A 17,051-nucleotide genomic window follows, 5' to 3' on the forward strand; every position below is an offset into this window, starting at 1 on the left:
GTCAGCAAACCCGCCCAATCTTCCTCCGTCACCAAGGAATCAACTTAAAAGCTCTATATCGGCTAGTGCAAGTTGCAGACAAAATCTTCTCAGTTGCTGATGTTGACATGCAGCTGAGGAGTGCGTACTGTAAAGTTTCAGGCGGAAATGCGAAACTTGTGCTAAATACTGTGTTATTACAAGTGAGAGACAAAAAGTAGTTTTGTAGGCATTTGCTGCTGTCAAAATGCCAGAGGGGGGAGGGTGAGGGTGGGGGGTGGTTGGGTTCCCTTCAGCCAGAAACTGTTACAAAAAGTACAATGGGAGTATGAATGAAACCAGAAGTATGAGTGCACAGAAATGGATCAAGCATGAAAATAAAGTGTATTAAAGCGAGTTATTTTGTATAAAGCTATTTTTAAGTATGAGAACTAAACATCGTGTGATAATGCAAAATTATAAAACTGAAACTAAGATATTTTTCTTTTATTTTAGTGTTATCCAAATTTGTTACAGATTTCTATTTTTGTCAAAAAACAAAAACAAAAAAAACCCTTCATGGTTACTTTCAGAAATCTTTTTTGCCAAAACATTTGATACTATTATAACGTACATTTTGATAGTTATGCTGAACACCTTCCTCTGCACAAGCGACAAGAGTTAAGACTGAGACTGACGTGGTAGGAGGCAACGTTACCTATTGCACTGCCATTCAGATTATATTTAATAATAATTTGCAATGCCAAGGAAAAAAATGGTTTTTTCATTTAGGCATTTGCTGATTCCCTTTTGCTTCCTTCATTTTTCCATTTTACTGAGACCTGGGTAAAAATCATGTAGTACTACCATGTGGATTATTTTTTAAAAGTGTATACTTCTGTACTGTTCTGTATAATGGAAAAACCTCTGTACATATTATAAATATATAAATATAAATATATAAATATAAAATATAAGTACAGTATGCGGCTGGGCACAGACAAGAGTAGTTTTCGACACCAAAGGTCCATTTTATGCATGGTTCTCAAGTACACTTTGGGAAAAGGTCAGTGAGGGACAACTGGGAGTTGCCAAGGGGGGGTGGGGTGGGCAGGGATGGGTTTCAAAAAGCAACCTGTGTGGCAAGGCGAGTGGTTCTTATTGTAAATATCTTATTTGTACAACTCTATAATACAGAAGCGGGGGAAAAAACCTTTGCAAAAATAAAGGGCTGCATGCTTATGTTGTGGTATGATTTTGTCACTAATCAATTATTTCATAGTTTTCATACCAGCCCCCAATGCACTTGGGTGGAGCCATTGCACATTTTAGTCCCATTGATTTCAGTGGGAGAAGTATGCATATTCTTCAGTCTGTCCCACTGAAAGAAAAGGGCATAAGCACTTTAAAGTCATGGTGGGTTGTGTCTGCTGTTTGCTATAAACACATACAAAGGTGAGCAACTTCATGCATTGACCAAAATGCACTAGCTTTACATGTGCAGGTTACATTTTGTCAGTGGCAGCTGTCTCAACCCGCCTAATGGTAGGGCCAGCACCAGCCGTACACAGAGGACAGTGCGTAAATGGCTACTAGGCTATACACTGCCTGTGGCAGGAGGCCCTTGAATGCCTGCTGCTGGGAATCACATGTGTGGAGTGTTGTTGCACTCAGGTCTTACCTGTGGGTTTCCCATAGGCCTCTGGTTGGAGGGTGGAATAGGATGCTGGACTGGATGGGCCAATGGCTTGATCCAGCAGGGCAGCAAGTGGCCATTTTGCTGCAGGAAATCATGATGGGAAGCTGAGGACCAATGCAGCTTCCTGTCTCAAATTTTTTTTTGTTATGCAAGCACCCCAGTTAGCGGCAGCTACCACAGTGGTGGCTGCCACTAACATAGGGACAACATCCTGCTTGTCTTGCTTGTTTTATAATAACGTGCAGCAGATTATCATGCTGGCCCAATACTGCAATCTGCAAAAATGTAAGTGAACAGGAGCCTCTTACGTGACCTTGTTCAGGAATTTTAAGGAGCCAATAGTTTTTAAATTAGTGCAGCTTTCAAAGGAACGGTCTCCCATCTGAATCCAAAATGGCAGCCACCTGACTTCAAGACATAATAGAAAACCTGCTCCTTGATCTCAGGAACCATCACGCAAAATCTGGTTACAATATCGTAAGAAGTGTCCAAATCTATAGTGAAAAAACAACTTTTCCAAATTATATAGTTGATACTTCCATCACACACATCTAGCAACTGCATACCTTTGGAAGCAAGTAAAACAACACTCTGTTAAGAGCAAGTCACAAACATAAAGTTCTTGCATATCAGTCCACCCAGTGGATGGGCTACATTTGCCGCTGCATAAATAAATAAATAAATATCCATATCTATTATCTATATAGGAATAAAGTAAGATTGAAAAACAATTTCAGTTTACAGGAAAAAGTTTCTGCTCACTTGGAAGATGGATTCTTAGGTGCTGATGCAGCATGTGAAAGTTCCTTAATTTTTTTAAGGTTCTGAGAGCCCCATGTCCAGCTAGCTGATATTACTCCTTGTAGACAAAGGCTACCAGAAAAGTGGAAAGGTGAGTGGTAGGCTCACCTTTACCATTTGGGGGAAGAGTTTTAGGAAACTTCCACCATTACCAATTGTTCAGCATTACAACCACTCATTGCTCCAGAGTGTTACTAACTTTATTTATATCCACCCTCTTCAAATGCTTGAGGCAGCTCTCAACGTCATTTTAAAAGTCCACACACAAAGCTACAAAACAAAATTATGTTTCTGCCAGCAGAGCCAGCACAATCAACCCACAAATCAAGCAGCCCTTGGGCAAAATTCTCCCTTGAACATGTACATTTTACGCATTTGCTGAAGGCCTAGAGCAGGGATAACTCTGAGAACTCTGATTTAAGAGAGGGGCAGAGCTTCCCCCCCCCCCAAAGCAATGGTGGTGACATTCTGGCTAACTCTTGTTTTTTAAGAATGCCAGTGCCTCTTTTTAAAAAAAGCACTGACTGCTGGTATCCATCTTTTGACCAATCTTGGTGAACCTGGAAATGCTGCGGTCTGGGTAAAGTAGACATAAATCCAAACGCCACGGCAAATACCAAGACAAACTTCTGATAAGCACCTGAATTTTCAGATTTCGGGGTATATTATTAATAACACAATTGCCATCAGCATGTGTGACACTTTACAATCTAAGAGGGCTCATCCCTTAAGGACCTGACAATCTGAAATTTGGCACATGAGAGGCACAAAGAGGCAAACAGTGTGTTTCCGTCGCATATACTCAGTTACAGTAAGGCATGAGATCTGGGGCAGGGGGTGTTCCAAAGGCTTACAGGGAGACAGATGTCGAGTGGTTTGAAATAAAATATATATGCTGCCATATTATAAAGTATCAGGGTGGCACAAAACAACATGTACACAGCAAAACATGACATGATTTAAAACACCACAAAATAATCATTGAAATGGCTCAGCAGTCAAGAACACCTTAGACAACTGCCTAGGCCTATTGGCATAAAATGCTCTTCAAGAGAAGCCTGAAGGTAATGCTGCCTGCCGAATCCTCAAGAGTGTCTTCTACAGCATGAGACCAGCGACACAAAATGACTGACATCTATCAGAAGCCAGTGAGGCCTCTAACACGGGAGACAACTGGCATCATGCAGTAAAGACCAAAAGGGTAGAGGAAGCAATATAGTTTCAGATAGTGGAGGAAGGTGACTGAGTGGTAAGAGTGAAGGCTTTACAGGCAGGGATGCTTGTGCCTGTAGTGGACCATAGTCCTCTATGGCAAATGGAGAAGAGGGCAGGGACAGGGAAGCTACCATGAAAGACATCAAACGGAAGAACTAAGTGCTTGAATTGGCTCTAGGAGCAGACAGGAAGCCAGTCTTGTGATCAAAGGAAATGGGGGGGGGGCAGTTCATTTTGGAAGTAGTGGTTTGGATAAGAGAGACATGGGCCGTTCCAAGTGGAAAAGGCTGCAAGACGCAACAGACTCAAACCAGGGTTTTCACCAAAGGGGCAGAGAATAAAGGCCGTATTTTTGCAACGTTGAAATGGTGGAAGCAAGAGAACTTGACAAAGGATGGCACACAGGTAACAAAGGGACAGAAGAATCAAAGACAAAAAGAAGCCTTTCTATCTGCTCAGCTGTATGATAAAGTGGGACTGGGATATATTGAGTATGAGATGACACTGGACATCTCGTGACACTCAAAATCTTCTGCCTAAAGTTAGGGCTGGCCCCAGATGTGACAGTGAAAGGCAGCTGATTATAAAACACCAAAGAGAAAGTCTAACAAGGAGGGTGTGCACATATAGAATCATAATTACGAACATACACTCTGCATAAAGCATCAGAGATAAAAGTCTGAAGCTGTATCACTTCATAACTAAATTAAAATGAGGGTTCATTAACATAACTCTTAGGGGCACAGTGGACTGTTTCTCTCCACATCCCATCCTCACTCCAATCTGGACTGAATACAAGCAAGTTTGTGCAAAGAAGCTTATTTATATACTGCTTTTCACTTATACATTTATGAATCGCAATGCAATTCACAATATACATAAAATCATTAAAACCAGCATTCCAAATATCAAAAGAGTCATAATTTCAACAACTACAGCTTCAAGAACCAAAAGAGAACTGCATACAGTCAGGAAACACCAAGGTAAGTAGAAAGGTCTTTTAACTGTCTATGAAAGCACCTCATCATCAGTACCTGACTGATCTCCATAGGGAACTCAATCCACAAAATGGGAACAAACTCTCTTTTAAACCCTGGCCTAGCACATTTCAATAGGTCATGGTACAGTCAGGAGAGCACAGCCCGTAGATCAAAGCTGTATGGGCGCACATTATGACTCATTGCAAACAGCTCTAAAATGTGTTGAACTGCAGGCTACTGAAACTACTTCTATTCGCTCTTTTCCACAAGTTCCATCAGCTTACATAGAAACGAAGCACCCTGCTACCATTGTGTGAATTGGCCCCAATATGCAACACAATGGTGTTGGTCTGCAGCTACCAAAAACACTTGTGGCACTTGTCCATGTGTGTCTCCATCTTCGGTCAACCAGCTACTCTGAAGGTATAAATTTCTACACACACATACATATATAACCACCTCATCCACTCCACAGCTCTTGAATGAATCGGGATCCTGTCCCTGAAAACTAATAGCACAGTGTTTATGATGGATGCTTGAAAATACAGCCTTATAGCATGTAGCAACGGATTTATGTCAAGTTGCTGCTCATGCAAGTTGGGATTTTTTACACCACAGCAACCTCACGGTGAAAACTGAATGCATACGTGAACCAGTCCTTATTTTCTTGCAGTACTGTAAATCCTCCTACCCCTAGTAACTGGGAAGAGGAGGTGGGGTGGAGGGAAGAAAAATGTCCTTGCAATGGCTTCCTACAAATGGAACTGGAATTTCCATGGAGGTTTGAACAGTGAGGTGACCAAGGAGTTTGCTTTCACGTCTTATAGACTTTGTGCTGTGTTAATCCAGAATAAATGTCCATCATGCCATACTCCTGTTACCTGATTTGAGACTTGGGGAGTGGGGTCTGAGATGCCTCAAAGTTTGAGAATAATACCTCAGCTCAGAGCTACAAAAGAGAATCTACTGTAAGGCCTTTAAGACTCGAGACTCCAGACTTAAGACTGCAAGAAACACCGTCCTCTATCTTGCAAACATGTTTATCATTTCATCATGGGAATCTGCCCTGATTCACCTGCCCAATGGTACTTGGGTGGTGTTTGGAGGAGATAATGTCAAATTATCTCCTCCAAACACCATCCACCCTCACAGTAGGGCATACCTCACCCAAAATCCCCAAAGTAACTTGTGGCAGAGCTTGGAAGTCCTTACAATCCAAACAAAACAGACGCCCATTAAACCCGCAAAAGGCCTTTGATATATCCAAAGCGATTCTCAGTACTGAGGCTTCTGTTTGCAAGAACAATATGACAATAAGAGTGGGCTGCAAAAGAATTAATCCACGATAAACCATCAGCCCCATCCCTAAATAAAATTCACAAACAAGCCCTGATCAAGCCTTCTCTTGTCATTTTAATAACCATTTCCTACATCATGGACCTTTTCGGCAACCACTTTTCATTTTCTCATTACTGGGTGGGTATAGTCAGTGAACTTAGATTATATGAACTTGACATTTTTCATTCTTCCCCCTTTAAGGAAAGTCAGTCCATGCAAAGAACCATCAAAACAATTTTATTTCCAGTGTTTTAAGCGGGTATGCACACAGGCATGATACAGATTTGGATTCATTAAAGTCTTCATGCAGAATTATATTCTCAATAAAAGAAACCAGTTCCATCCAGGATCCACTATCTACACGCCTATGTTACAACATTTATATCAAATCTGGTATCTGAGGAAAAGATACAGATGGAGTATATACATTTAAGTTACTTATTTTACAGAAAGATTAAAAATTCAAGTCACATAAAACTCAAAAACTGTATTAAAACTGGAATATAAAACTCAGAAATCCAACTGGAATGCCTAAGGAATGGAAGCTCTGTACCCACCTGTGTTAAAATTTGTAAAATGTCATGAAACGTCTTACCAGTAAAATGTATTCATTTGTTGTTTATATTAACATCCTCTAATTTAACAATTATTATGGCACCCTAACAAACCAAATGAACTCTTTTTTTTGATGAGGCACTTGTTAGTGACTAAAGCCAAAAGAACATTTTTTTCCTGCATACTAATGCCAGTTGTCAGTCATAAAAAACATGTACACATTACATAACATGTTGCATTAGATGCTTTGTTCCACATGTGTATGCAGCAATCAAATATACTTTTATTTAAAATAAATTTATTTTTATATATTTATATATATTTATTTATATATATATATTTTAGACTCTACCCTCCCACCCAATATTGTGGCTGTATTAATGCACCATAAAGACCTTTTCCACAGCGCATATAGATGAAACAAACCTCCTTTGAGAGCTGCAAAAGTAACATCATACAGGGGGAAATAAACACATACAGAAAAACTGGGAAAGTGTTAAAAAAGAAGCTGCTAATTGAATTGCTGTAGTGGACATCTGAATTTCTCTCTCCATTTCAAAGATACTGGTAGAATCGAGATCTAACCACCTGGGTCCCAGATAATTTATGAGGATGGGCATCAACTGCTGGGCTGAAGTTGCTTTTGTTCATATTCTGGTAGCTTTCTCCATTAACATGGTCTAGTGGCTGCAGCGATCCTGACACTGGTGTTCGAGGAACCAGAGTCAAACTACTACTAGAAGAAAAGCCACCTTCCTCTGCCCACATCTCTGCAGATGAAGAGAGGTCTGTCTTTGACGAATCTGCTACTCTGCTAGTGTTCTCCCGCTTGGGTTCTCCGCTTTCCCCCACGCTAAGGTCGGTTGTGCTAGTGCGTAGACGCTCTCGTGCAAGCCAGTCTGAAATGGAGAGGTCCTGTGCTGGGCATTTGGGCTTCAGCCGGTTCACGGCTGAAGCGTCTTTCTCCCGGTTGGGATTTTTCTCTTGGACTTTCCAAGAATTCAGAACACTTATTTCAGCAAAATCTCTCTGGCCTCCCAAAGTGTGCCTTCGCCTGATGTTCTTTCTCTTGGCGGTCTCTGCAGAGTTCGATTTCTGACTGCCTACTCCAAACATATCATCTGCGGACGACTTGAGCCGCAGTTTTAACCTGTCTGTAATCTTGAGTCTCCATGTGGGCTCCTGCTTTTCAGGCTCACTTCTAGCCGACGCAGCTAAGCTGCTGGTTGACTTTCCTTTCTTCATGATGTCAAACATTTTGGTCACCGCTGGAGACTCCTTCTCACACTTGGCATCTCCGGAGCCTTCACTGTCTGTCTTGTGCCGGGCTGATTTCTTCCGGGATAGCGTATCACATTCAATAAGTTTGTGTGAGCTAAACAGTCTGCGGTTGTCCAGCTTGGGCGTTGAACTTCCCTCTGTGCAACTGACTTCGCTTTCTTCAGAGTTCCTCCGGCTTCCCTTTGCCACGTCTTGCGCCTTCCCCCTGAACAGCCTTTCCACTGCAGAGCTCGTGGCAAAAACGGGGAAGTCGCTCTCGCTGTCCGATTCCACAGGGCGACCTTCGCTGATCAGCTCACTTCTCTCATCGTCAGCCTCCTCTCCTTTACTCTCCGCAACAGACTGCACCTCAGGGCTTAGCATGGTGGAATCCAAACCAGCTAGGTACGTGGTAGATGAAGTTGTGGAGTAATCAGAAGTGATGGAGCTGACATCAGCTGCTAAAAACTCACCAGGGTTGGCCAACTTTTTGCAGGAGAATCTGTGCAGAGAAGCCTGTGAAGAAGTGCTAAGCATCGTGCCTGAGTCAGAGACGGTTTCTTCCAGTTGAGAAGAGGCTTGACAAACAGGTGGTTTCACACAATCTCTCTGGGTACTTAGCCGGAAGCTGAGATTTGGCGATCTCATGTATTTTTGGTGGTAAGGTGTTGTAGGGTCTTCCGGGGGCTCACACTCTTTACTTGGCAATGCAGCCTCCCCCTTGGCTGCCACAGAAGGCTTCTTAAGACTGCTCTCTTTTTCCTTTGGAGCTACCGTTCTCACATTTCTCCCTGCCATTTCCTTCTCCGGTTCCTCTTTAGGTGGGTTATCTTTTGCCGAGCTGCCGCAAAAGTGCTCCCCTTGCTCCCTCTTGAAAAACACATTATCTAACTCATCTTCGGAGCTGCTGGGTTGCGGTTTCTCTTTTGTTTTTTTCCGCTTGCGACTGGCTGCTGCAAAGATGGAGGACTTAAGCAGTTCTCTGCTATACTGATCCTTTCCAGATCCCCAAGAACCCTGTATGGGACAGACAAGTAAACAAAACGAAATACCGTCAGAGGTTAGGAAACAAAAACCCATGTTTTGTTTGACACAAAAAAAGCTTACATTTAAAATGTGTGTCACCTAAAGAAGCATTTTTGGACTCTTACTTTAAATGGGCAAGGTGAGAAAGCTCTACCATTGTCACTGAGCGGGAATGGGCCAGATGACTTCTTTAATAAATTCACCAATTACTTAATAAGCACAGATCTACAGTCATCTGGTCTGAAATGGCTCCCTTTGTCTTAGGAATAAACTACCCAGAGCAAACATGAGGAAGAATATCAGAAGGAAGGTAGTGTGGGCTGAAGAGCCTTTTCCTACTGAGTTCTACTAGGATCTGCTCAGTTGAAGATATTTCCCTCCCCAAAAGTTGTCAGAATAGATAAAGATGATCATTAAAATGTATTTTGAAAGTCAGGATATTATGTATGCAATATCCAAACAGTAACACTATCTTCTAATGCTAATTCATGACTGCAATTTCCAAATATTTTATTATTGCTGTTATTTATTATTATCCTTTCATATATAGTTCAGGGTGATGTACAAAATATGCTAAAAACACATAAAAACAATATAATAATAATAATAATAATAATAATAATAATAATAATAATAATACTGTGGTGCCTCGCAAGACAAAATTAATCCGCGAGTCTCTTCGTCTTGCGGTTTTTTCGTCTTGCGAAGCACGGCTATTAGCGGCTTAGCGGCTATTAACGGCTTAGCGGCTATTAGCGGCTTTAAGAAAAAGGAAACAAACTCGCAAGAACTCGCAAGACGTTTCATCTTGCGAAGCAAGCCCATAGGGAAATTCGTCTTGCGGAACGACTCAAAAAACGGAAAACTCTTTTGTCTTGCGCGTTTTTCGTCTTGCGAGGCATTCATATTGCGAGGAACCACTGTAATTTAAAAAACAGAAAATGGACACCCATGGCAGAGACCTTATCATTAACTATATTACATATATTTTCCTGAATGTACTCAAACCCTTTAATTACAGTACAGTATAGTGCTCCGTTTATTATACTATTCTTCTTGCACCAGTGGTGCTGCCGGTGCCTTTTGCAATATAATCTATATTTACAATAAAAGACTTTCAATCCTTTTGTGGATTTGACCTTTAGAAGATTATAACTGCAAATCTTCACCCTACTCACCTGGGAGAAAGACCCACTGAATTTAATCAGACTTACGTCTGAATAGACATTGTTAGGATTGCACTGAAATGCAGTAAAATACCAGGAGTGTGGCATTTGTCTACTTCCCCACATCTGTATGCAAGTAACACAGCAGATAAATATTTAGCTAGAAGGAAATTTAAAAGTGCAATGATTTACCTTAGATTTTGCAGAGTCACTAGTAGCTGAATCTGTTGAGAGAGAGAAAGTCAAAATAGAGCACTTTAGTCATCACTGCACAGAGCTTGATCTCACTCTATAGACAATGCCGGACGTATGAAAGAAGACAAGCACAGAACAAAATGTGAGAGCAAACAAGTAACAAAATAAATAAATAATCAGAACAAAGTGGATAAGAAGAGCTCACAAAGATGCAAGCTGCACCACAGAAAGCCACCGCCATGAAAGGATGCCGTGAGTTGTAGGCAGAATCAGCTCAAATGACAGAAATGGCAAAGGAGCCAAGTTCTTCTAAATAAAGCAGAACAGAAATACTAATATTTATTCAATGTCCTAATACACAGCCCTGCAAAACCGCAGCTGAGAGACCTTTTCAGGATTGTACTCTGTACGCTCCTGTAAATGACATGCACAATTTTATTTTCATTTTTTTAAGAGCCTTTGGCTACCTTCTGAAACAATTCTCAAAGGTTCTTTTTGGCAAGTCATGTTTGTATGCTGCCAAACTGTTTGCACTGGGGTTTACATGTGAAGGCGCCCCAGTTTCATTTTCAGGTGCTCCTCTGAGCTACACATTAAGGAAATTTCAAATTGTCGCTCGCTAGATTTCCACAGCTATCAGTTTTGTACTCATCTCAAAAAAGAAGCGCTATTATGAAATGGAAAAATGGACACCATAATTTTACTGTCTGGCAGAAAACGAGGACAGAGGTTAAACAGCTATAAAGGGGATAAGGATAGGCTAGCACAGTGACCAAACGATGTTTGACTTTGCCATTCTCCAAACTCTCAGGGGGTCCCCATCCCAACCTCAGAATTCATGAGCTGAGCCCCATGCCATGCCCCTTCTGACACATGGCTAATGACTAGAAAGACTGGTAGACCATACCATGCTATTTCTCCTCAGGGTCTGCTTCAGAAATAACAAGAAACAGCAGAAACACTTTTAAAAAGTAGCACTGATCTGTTCAAATACTCTTTAAAAGAAAAAAATTTACAGTACAGATCAACTAATTCTTTGTGCATTTACAAGAAACGGGGGTTTCTGCAGACAAGGCAGCTACAATGTGGGCAACAGTCCTCCTTCTTCCTACAGTTCCAGCTGTCCATAAGTGACATCACAGAGTCCACTAGTGACATCACCGTGTGATAGACTCCTCCCACTTCTCCTGTTTCAACATCAGGATAGAGGGACTGTTTCAATAAAATGCTGAAAAAAGTCTTCTACGGACTAAAACACAAACTAGAAACAAAGGGATAACATTTGTGATCAACAACATGCTTGGTTAGTGAAACAGTTATGGTGGCAGTGTGGGAAAACGTCACCAAGAGAGTAAGAGCTTTGCAACAGTAGTAGTACTTAGCAGAATAATAAGGTGGCAGTCATTAAATAGAAGCAACTTATTTAGCAAAATATGAAACATACCCTATTACAAAATACTTAGGGAAAAATTGTGGTTAGTTTTCAAACAAAGTGAACTTTAAGCCTTCCTGACTTTGCAAATCAGTGCAATTTGAACAGAACGTGGATGCTAAAGCTTTCTGCCATCCCATCGACCACTTACACACTAGCAGGAATCCTGTTCACCTCGTGGTAAGAATTACACGAAAAACCATGGTTAATGACACAATCGTGAGCATGCATAGTTCTCATGGTCTAAGAATTACAATTCGGTTGTCCAAGAATGCATCCCGAACATAGAACATGCATGCAACATGCCTAACCATTGTTCTCCTTTAAACAAAACACTTTCAATCATTTAGATTGGGGGAAATCAAGTTATTAGCAAATAAAAGGAAATAGAAGATTATAACAAATCATTAGAAGAGAGTTTTCTAGCCTACAGACTAACACTGTCCAGGCAAGAGTTACCTGATACGTCTCCAGGAGATACTCCCGTCCTTCCAATGTTGGTAAGTAAATGATCTATGTTTGGCACTGGCTGAGATTCTACTGTGTTTTCCTCCTGAACTGCTGTCTGCAGTTAATAAACAAAGATCTCTTCATCATTGTGTCAAAGTCAGAGGCTTCATCACGATTCAACAGTATTTACTAAACTGCAATTATTCACCTAAGAACCAATTCCTCAATAAATCGAACATTTCTGTAAAACTTTAGGGGGGGCACGCCCCCAAAACAGAGGGAAATGGAGAGGGGGAACTATTCTATTTGAGACAACTTCACAGTGAGTGGCACATTATCTGCTATTTTCATTACTGCACGGTAGTAGAGGGGTAGAAAGTTGCTTGTGATGAGCAAGTTTCACACATATGGAGAATATGTGCTCGTTGTAGAGATACTTTACTGTTGGGCCTAAATTAAGAGAGGCAGAATCCAAATAGTTAAGGGTCAGTACTTACAAGGGGCTCTTCAGCATCATCTTCTGCGAAAAACCAGTCATGCTACAATTTAAAATAAAAGAAGTGAAAAATCCCACAAAAGTGAAATCATGAAAATGTGGACGACGCCGAAATATAAGGAAAGGAGGATTGAGCAGATCAAAAAAGAAGAAGCAGAATCAAACCCAGTCTAGCTAAAGCAAGCAGCTCTGCCTGCATAATTTTTCCTGGGACAGCGAAATAAACTCACTTACTTTTTGGATAAGTGTTTCTACAATTTTGTATTGATCTGGCATATGGGTAACCATGTGTGTCATGTTGTCTTCAGATGATCTCACAAGAGTTGGACCAAATACTATCGCCAGGTTTCTTGGTTCCATCTGACAATAAGAAAACAAATGTGATTTACTCGTTTGCAGAAGGGAATGCAGTTCCATACTTTCACATCATCTATAAAAGCAAAGACTGACTTTAGATGAATTTATAGAGGATAGGGCTATCGATGGCTACTAGGCATGGTATTATCTCCAGTATAAGAAGCAATGTGCCTCTATATGACAGTTCCTGGGAAACCTGAGCAGGAGCGCTACTGCATGCATGTGCTGTCGGCTTCCCAAAGGCATCTGGTCTGGTGAGTCACTGTGGGGGAAAGGATGCTGGGAAAGGCAAAAAGTTTGTTTAATCCAGCAGGGCCCAGTTTATGTTTTTTTTCTGGCAAAAGGGCAAATTTTACTAGTGATTTCTAACTGTTCACTCTGCAGATTAAAGAACAGCATAGCAACCCTTGGCAACCTCCTGCCCTCCAACCCCAATGTTGACAAGTGTCCAAAACATGGCTCCTTTTAGCACACCATTTTCTAATCGTACTGGGAGTAAGCAGAGGTTGGGTGGCCACCTTGAGTTGAGATTCCTGTAGTGCAGGGGGTTGAGCTAGATGACCCTCGGGGTCTCTTGAAACTCCACAATTCTATGATTCTTCAGGATGTAAAGAACCGCAAATGTTAGCAAATGAATCCTACCCTTCTCAGCGGCCTCCCAAGCAAAAGATGCAGAGCTCAGCGTTGCTCCCCTAAGAAGTTCTGAGGCTCTAAGCCAATGCTGCACACACAACATTCCTAGGCAGCTGCAGTTCTGCAAGCTAACCAGTGAGTTGCAGCTGCTCCCGACTGAATCTAAAAGGTACATTTCTCCTGGAAAAGGTCTAAATCTTTGGAGAAATAAAGCAAAACATCTCTGGTTCAACACAACACTTCCCCATCCCCATCCCCCTCATCTCAGGCTTGGAATTTCCTTCTTCTCCCCCAAACTTCAACTGGAAAGCAGCTCACTAAGAGTTGGGGTGGCCACTATTTTACAGCAGCTCATGAGTTTTCAAAGTCCCTTTATGCTTCTTCACCTGCTTTTCACAGGTTTTCCCCACGCTCACACCATGGCTGAAAACTCGCCAAGTGGAAAAAGTGAACACAGGTTCAAATATAGTGAGGGCCCAAATGGTCTGGACTATGTTGAATATCATGAAAACCAGAGTGCTGTCATTATGACTTGATAAACAAAACAAAACCCCTGAAACACAATAATCCTGAATATAAACCCTCTGAACACATAATCCAGCTACCTTGTTCTTCTCAGAGTTTTCTGCCACCGTTTTCAAATGTGCAGAGAGAAATTTGAGTGTTTCATAATGGTGTTCAGGTAAATCACGGATCTGAAACACATGATTATATCACACAGCTTTAAAAGAATCATACATAACCACAAATAATTTGCCTAAGTGGGTATATAAAATCAGCATACCAGCCTTTTTAGTGTTTTTAGTCGTTCCACAGGATCTACTTTTCTATTGGCATCTATGAAATCTGCATATTTGTCTGAAGAGAAAAAAAATTATTTTATTGCAGGACATCATATACAATCGAACAGATTTTTTATTAGGAAAAGAAAAGAAATGCAATATGACTTGAGCAAAGGAGTGGAATACACATTATAAATTCATCATAAAGCAAGCAGATGATTCAGCCTGCCTGAATCCCTGTATCCTGTCTACTAGAAATTCAACAAAAACATATTATATAGGCTATAAATTTACTCCATAAGAGGTTCTAATAACATGATGTGAAGTTTAATTGTAAAAAAATCACACTTCATTTCTATCAAACAGTGATTAAATGAGGCTTAAAATTATACCCTGTCATTCATTTGTACTTTATCTGAAACTATTCCATTTGGACAAAACCATAATGAATGTACAGAGTCTGCCTGAATAAAACTACATCTGACAATGTTAGGATAAATTTCAGATCATCTAGATGCTACTGGTTAATTTTATTGTAACTATTCACTTTCAAATAAGGAAAGATTTGTCTGGGGTGGGGGTTGTTCTTAAACAACCAAGTCCAAACCTATTCCAGCATTTGTTGATTTCAATCTCCCCTCTTTCTTTTTGAAAAAAAATACAACAGTTTCCCAAACTGAAATCAAAGTATAGATTTTACTTAAGTGATTCATTGACCAGGGTCAAATGACTAGCAACTCAAATTCAGATTTTTCTCAGACATGCACATATTTTTTTTGCAAAAGACTATATATTAATATAAACCATAACCTCCAAGAGCTATATAACTCCACCTTTAACAGCTTCTTTAACCACCTTTTTTGTGGAATCTGGCACACATAAACTGCAGGTGGTGAAGCCTTGGCTCAATTTCTATCTCAAGCTGCTCTCAAAAGGCACAGGAGCAGGGCTTCTAAAAAGCAACAACTGCAGAAACAGCAACAAGTTCTGAGCACGTTATTTGTGAGCAACAACTTGTGACCTGCCTACAAGTAGGCCTGCATGTCTTGTGACCAGCCCACCCAAATACAACTCAACAACCATGAATGGAACCTCACGGGGGCTCACGAAAGCTCCTGCTTATAAAGCCAAACCTCTGACACCCTACAACATATGACTGGTGGAGTTGGGCCACAATTTGTGCAGGTCGGTCCAAAGACAGCCACCTTATACCACAGTTACATCTAACTTAGCACTGTCTACTCTGACTGGCAGCAGCTCTTCAGGATTCTCAGGCAGAGGAAAGACTTTCCCATCGCCTTCTACCTGCTCCTTTTTGCTGCAGGTGTCAGGAATGACCCTGGGACCTTTTGCATCCAAAGCTGAGTTATTGATCCCATTCCCTGTCTTAAATCCCTTCTAGAAGCTGGTAAATGAAGGTGGTTGGGGTTAAGGAACACTGAAATGAATGAGAGCAAAGTTTAATGACTGAATTTATGCCTTGGGATAAGCAGAAATGGAAGGAAGAAAATAGTTCATCAAGCATCTAGACTATATATTCAGTAGTGTAACAGGCAGAAGGACTGGGAGTAAACTAGACACTCTTTAGAAATTATCACAACAGTTATTTGGTTTAATCTACCATAAGGAATTTACAACACGGCTTTTATTTTTAAAAGGCCATTTTGATTGGAAGAGAAAACTCACCATTAGTGAAGAGGGGTTCTGGAAGCTTTCTGAAGAAGGATTTCAGTAAACTACTTATGACATTCAAGTCTCTCCATTTCTAAGAATTGAGAAACAAGAGCATTCTTGTTAGCCTATAGTTAAGTGAAAACTTTATAGAGGCAGAAATACACATGGCATCACTCACATCATCTTGAACGTCAATGTCAGTCATCCCTTTGTTGAGCTCCTCTTGCATGCTTGAGATAGCAGCATTATTCCCAGGAACCCTATAAATACCGGTATACTCAAGGCCTCTTTCTTCAACAAGTTTGCAGCATATATCAACTATTAGTGGAATATACTGAAAAATCAGAGAGAGAGAGAGAGAGAGAGAGAGAGAGAGAGATATTTACTACTTCTTCCCCATAATGTTTTGTGAACACAAGACACATTTTCAAAGCAAAATGTAAATGCGTGATTTTTAACTCAGACCTTGTTGCTCTGAGCAGGGGGGCAGTCATCTAGCCTGACCCCAAAAGTCCCAGCAGCAGATGGCTTCTTCTCAAAGGTTTTTCTCATGATACTGGGAATGTTTCGCCATGTACCTTTCGGTGGGCTCGTCTCACCTTTTTTGTAAAGGGACAAAAGCAACACAGAAAACAGATTTTTTAAAAAATAATAATCCATGATCTAATTGAAGGTGACTCCAAATAAGTTCTTTCTTGGTAGAACTATCAGAATAAGCAGCAAGACCATATACACAGGAAACCTACACAGATCCAGCAACCACCACAAACATTATCGTTATGTGTTACCTGTATTTTCTTATTGACAACCCACTTCTGGCTTCCAAACCACCTCCCAACACTTCCCAATTAATAACAAGAAGCAAGTTTCCAACACATCAAGAAATTCATTTGGAAGTAGCCCTCCCTAAAAAATATTCAGAAACAGCTTCCATTACTTCACCAACCAGTTAAATACATTATACCATCAAATACAATTACTTGAGAAAATCTTTGTGAAAAAGATTAGGGGGAAAATGACCTTGGACTAAAGCA

At 40.8% G+C, this 17,051-nt stretch overlaps 1 protein-coding gene across 6 annotated transcripts in view; it reads right to left on the reverse strand.

Annotated features, from left to right (window-relative positions):
* Nucleotides 1-6,212: 6,212 nt before the first annotated feature.
* Nucleotides 6,213-17,051, reverse strand: part of ARHGAP21 (Rho GTPase activating protein 21) — a 109,438-nt gene continuing 98,599 nt past the window's right edge. For all 6 annotated transcript variants that reach the window (XM_082193733.1, XM_082193732.1, XM_082193734.1 and 3 more), the window contains 10 exons: nt 16,483-16,616; nt 16,196-16,351; nt 16,030-16,108; nt 14,346-14,419; nt 14,167-14,256; nt 12,806-12,931; nt 12,573-12,614; nt 12,085-12,190; nt 10,191-10,222; nt 6,213-8,823 (listed from right to left, as the gene is read on the reverse strand). In XM_082193733.1, the coding sequence (XP_082049859.1) occupies nt 7,102-8,823; nt 10,191-10,222; nt 12,085-12,190; nt 12,573-12,614; nt 12,806-12,931; nt 14,167-14,256; nt 14,346-14,419; nt 16,030-16,108; nt 16,196-16,351; nt 16,483-16,616 (2,561 nt within the window). In that variant the 3' untranslated portion in view covers nt 6,213-7,101. The remainder of the gene's footprint in view (nt 8,824-10,190; nt 10,223-12,084; nt 12,191-12,572; nt 12,615-12,805; nt 12,932-14,166; nt 14,257-14,345; nt 14,420-16,029; nt 16,109-16,195; nt 16,352-16,482; nt 16,617-17,051) is intronic.

This window comes from Podarcis vaucheri, assembly GCF_965113315.1.
Source record: "Podarcis vaucheri genome assembly, chromosome: 12".
Lineage (NCBI taxonomy): Eukaryota > Metazoa > Chordata > Lepidosauria > Squamata > Lacertidae > Podarcis > Podarcis vaucheri.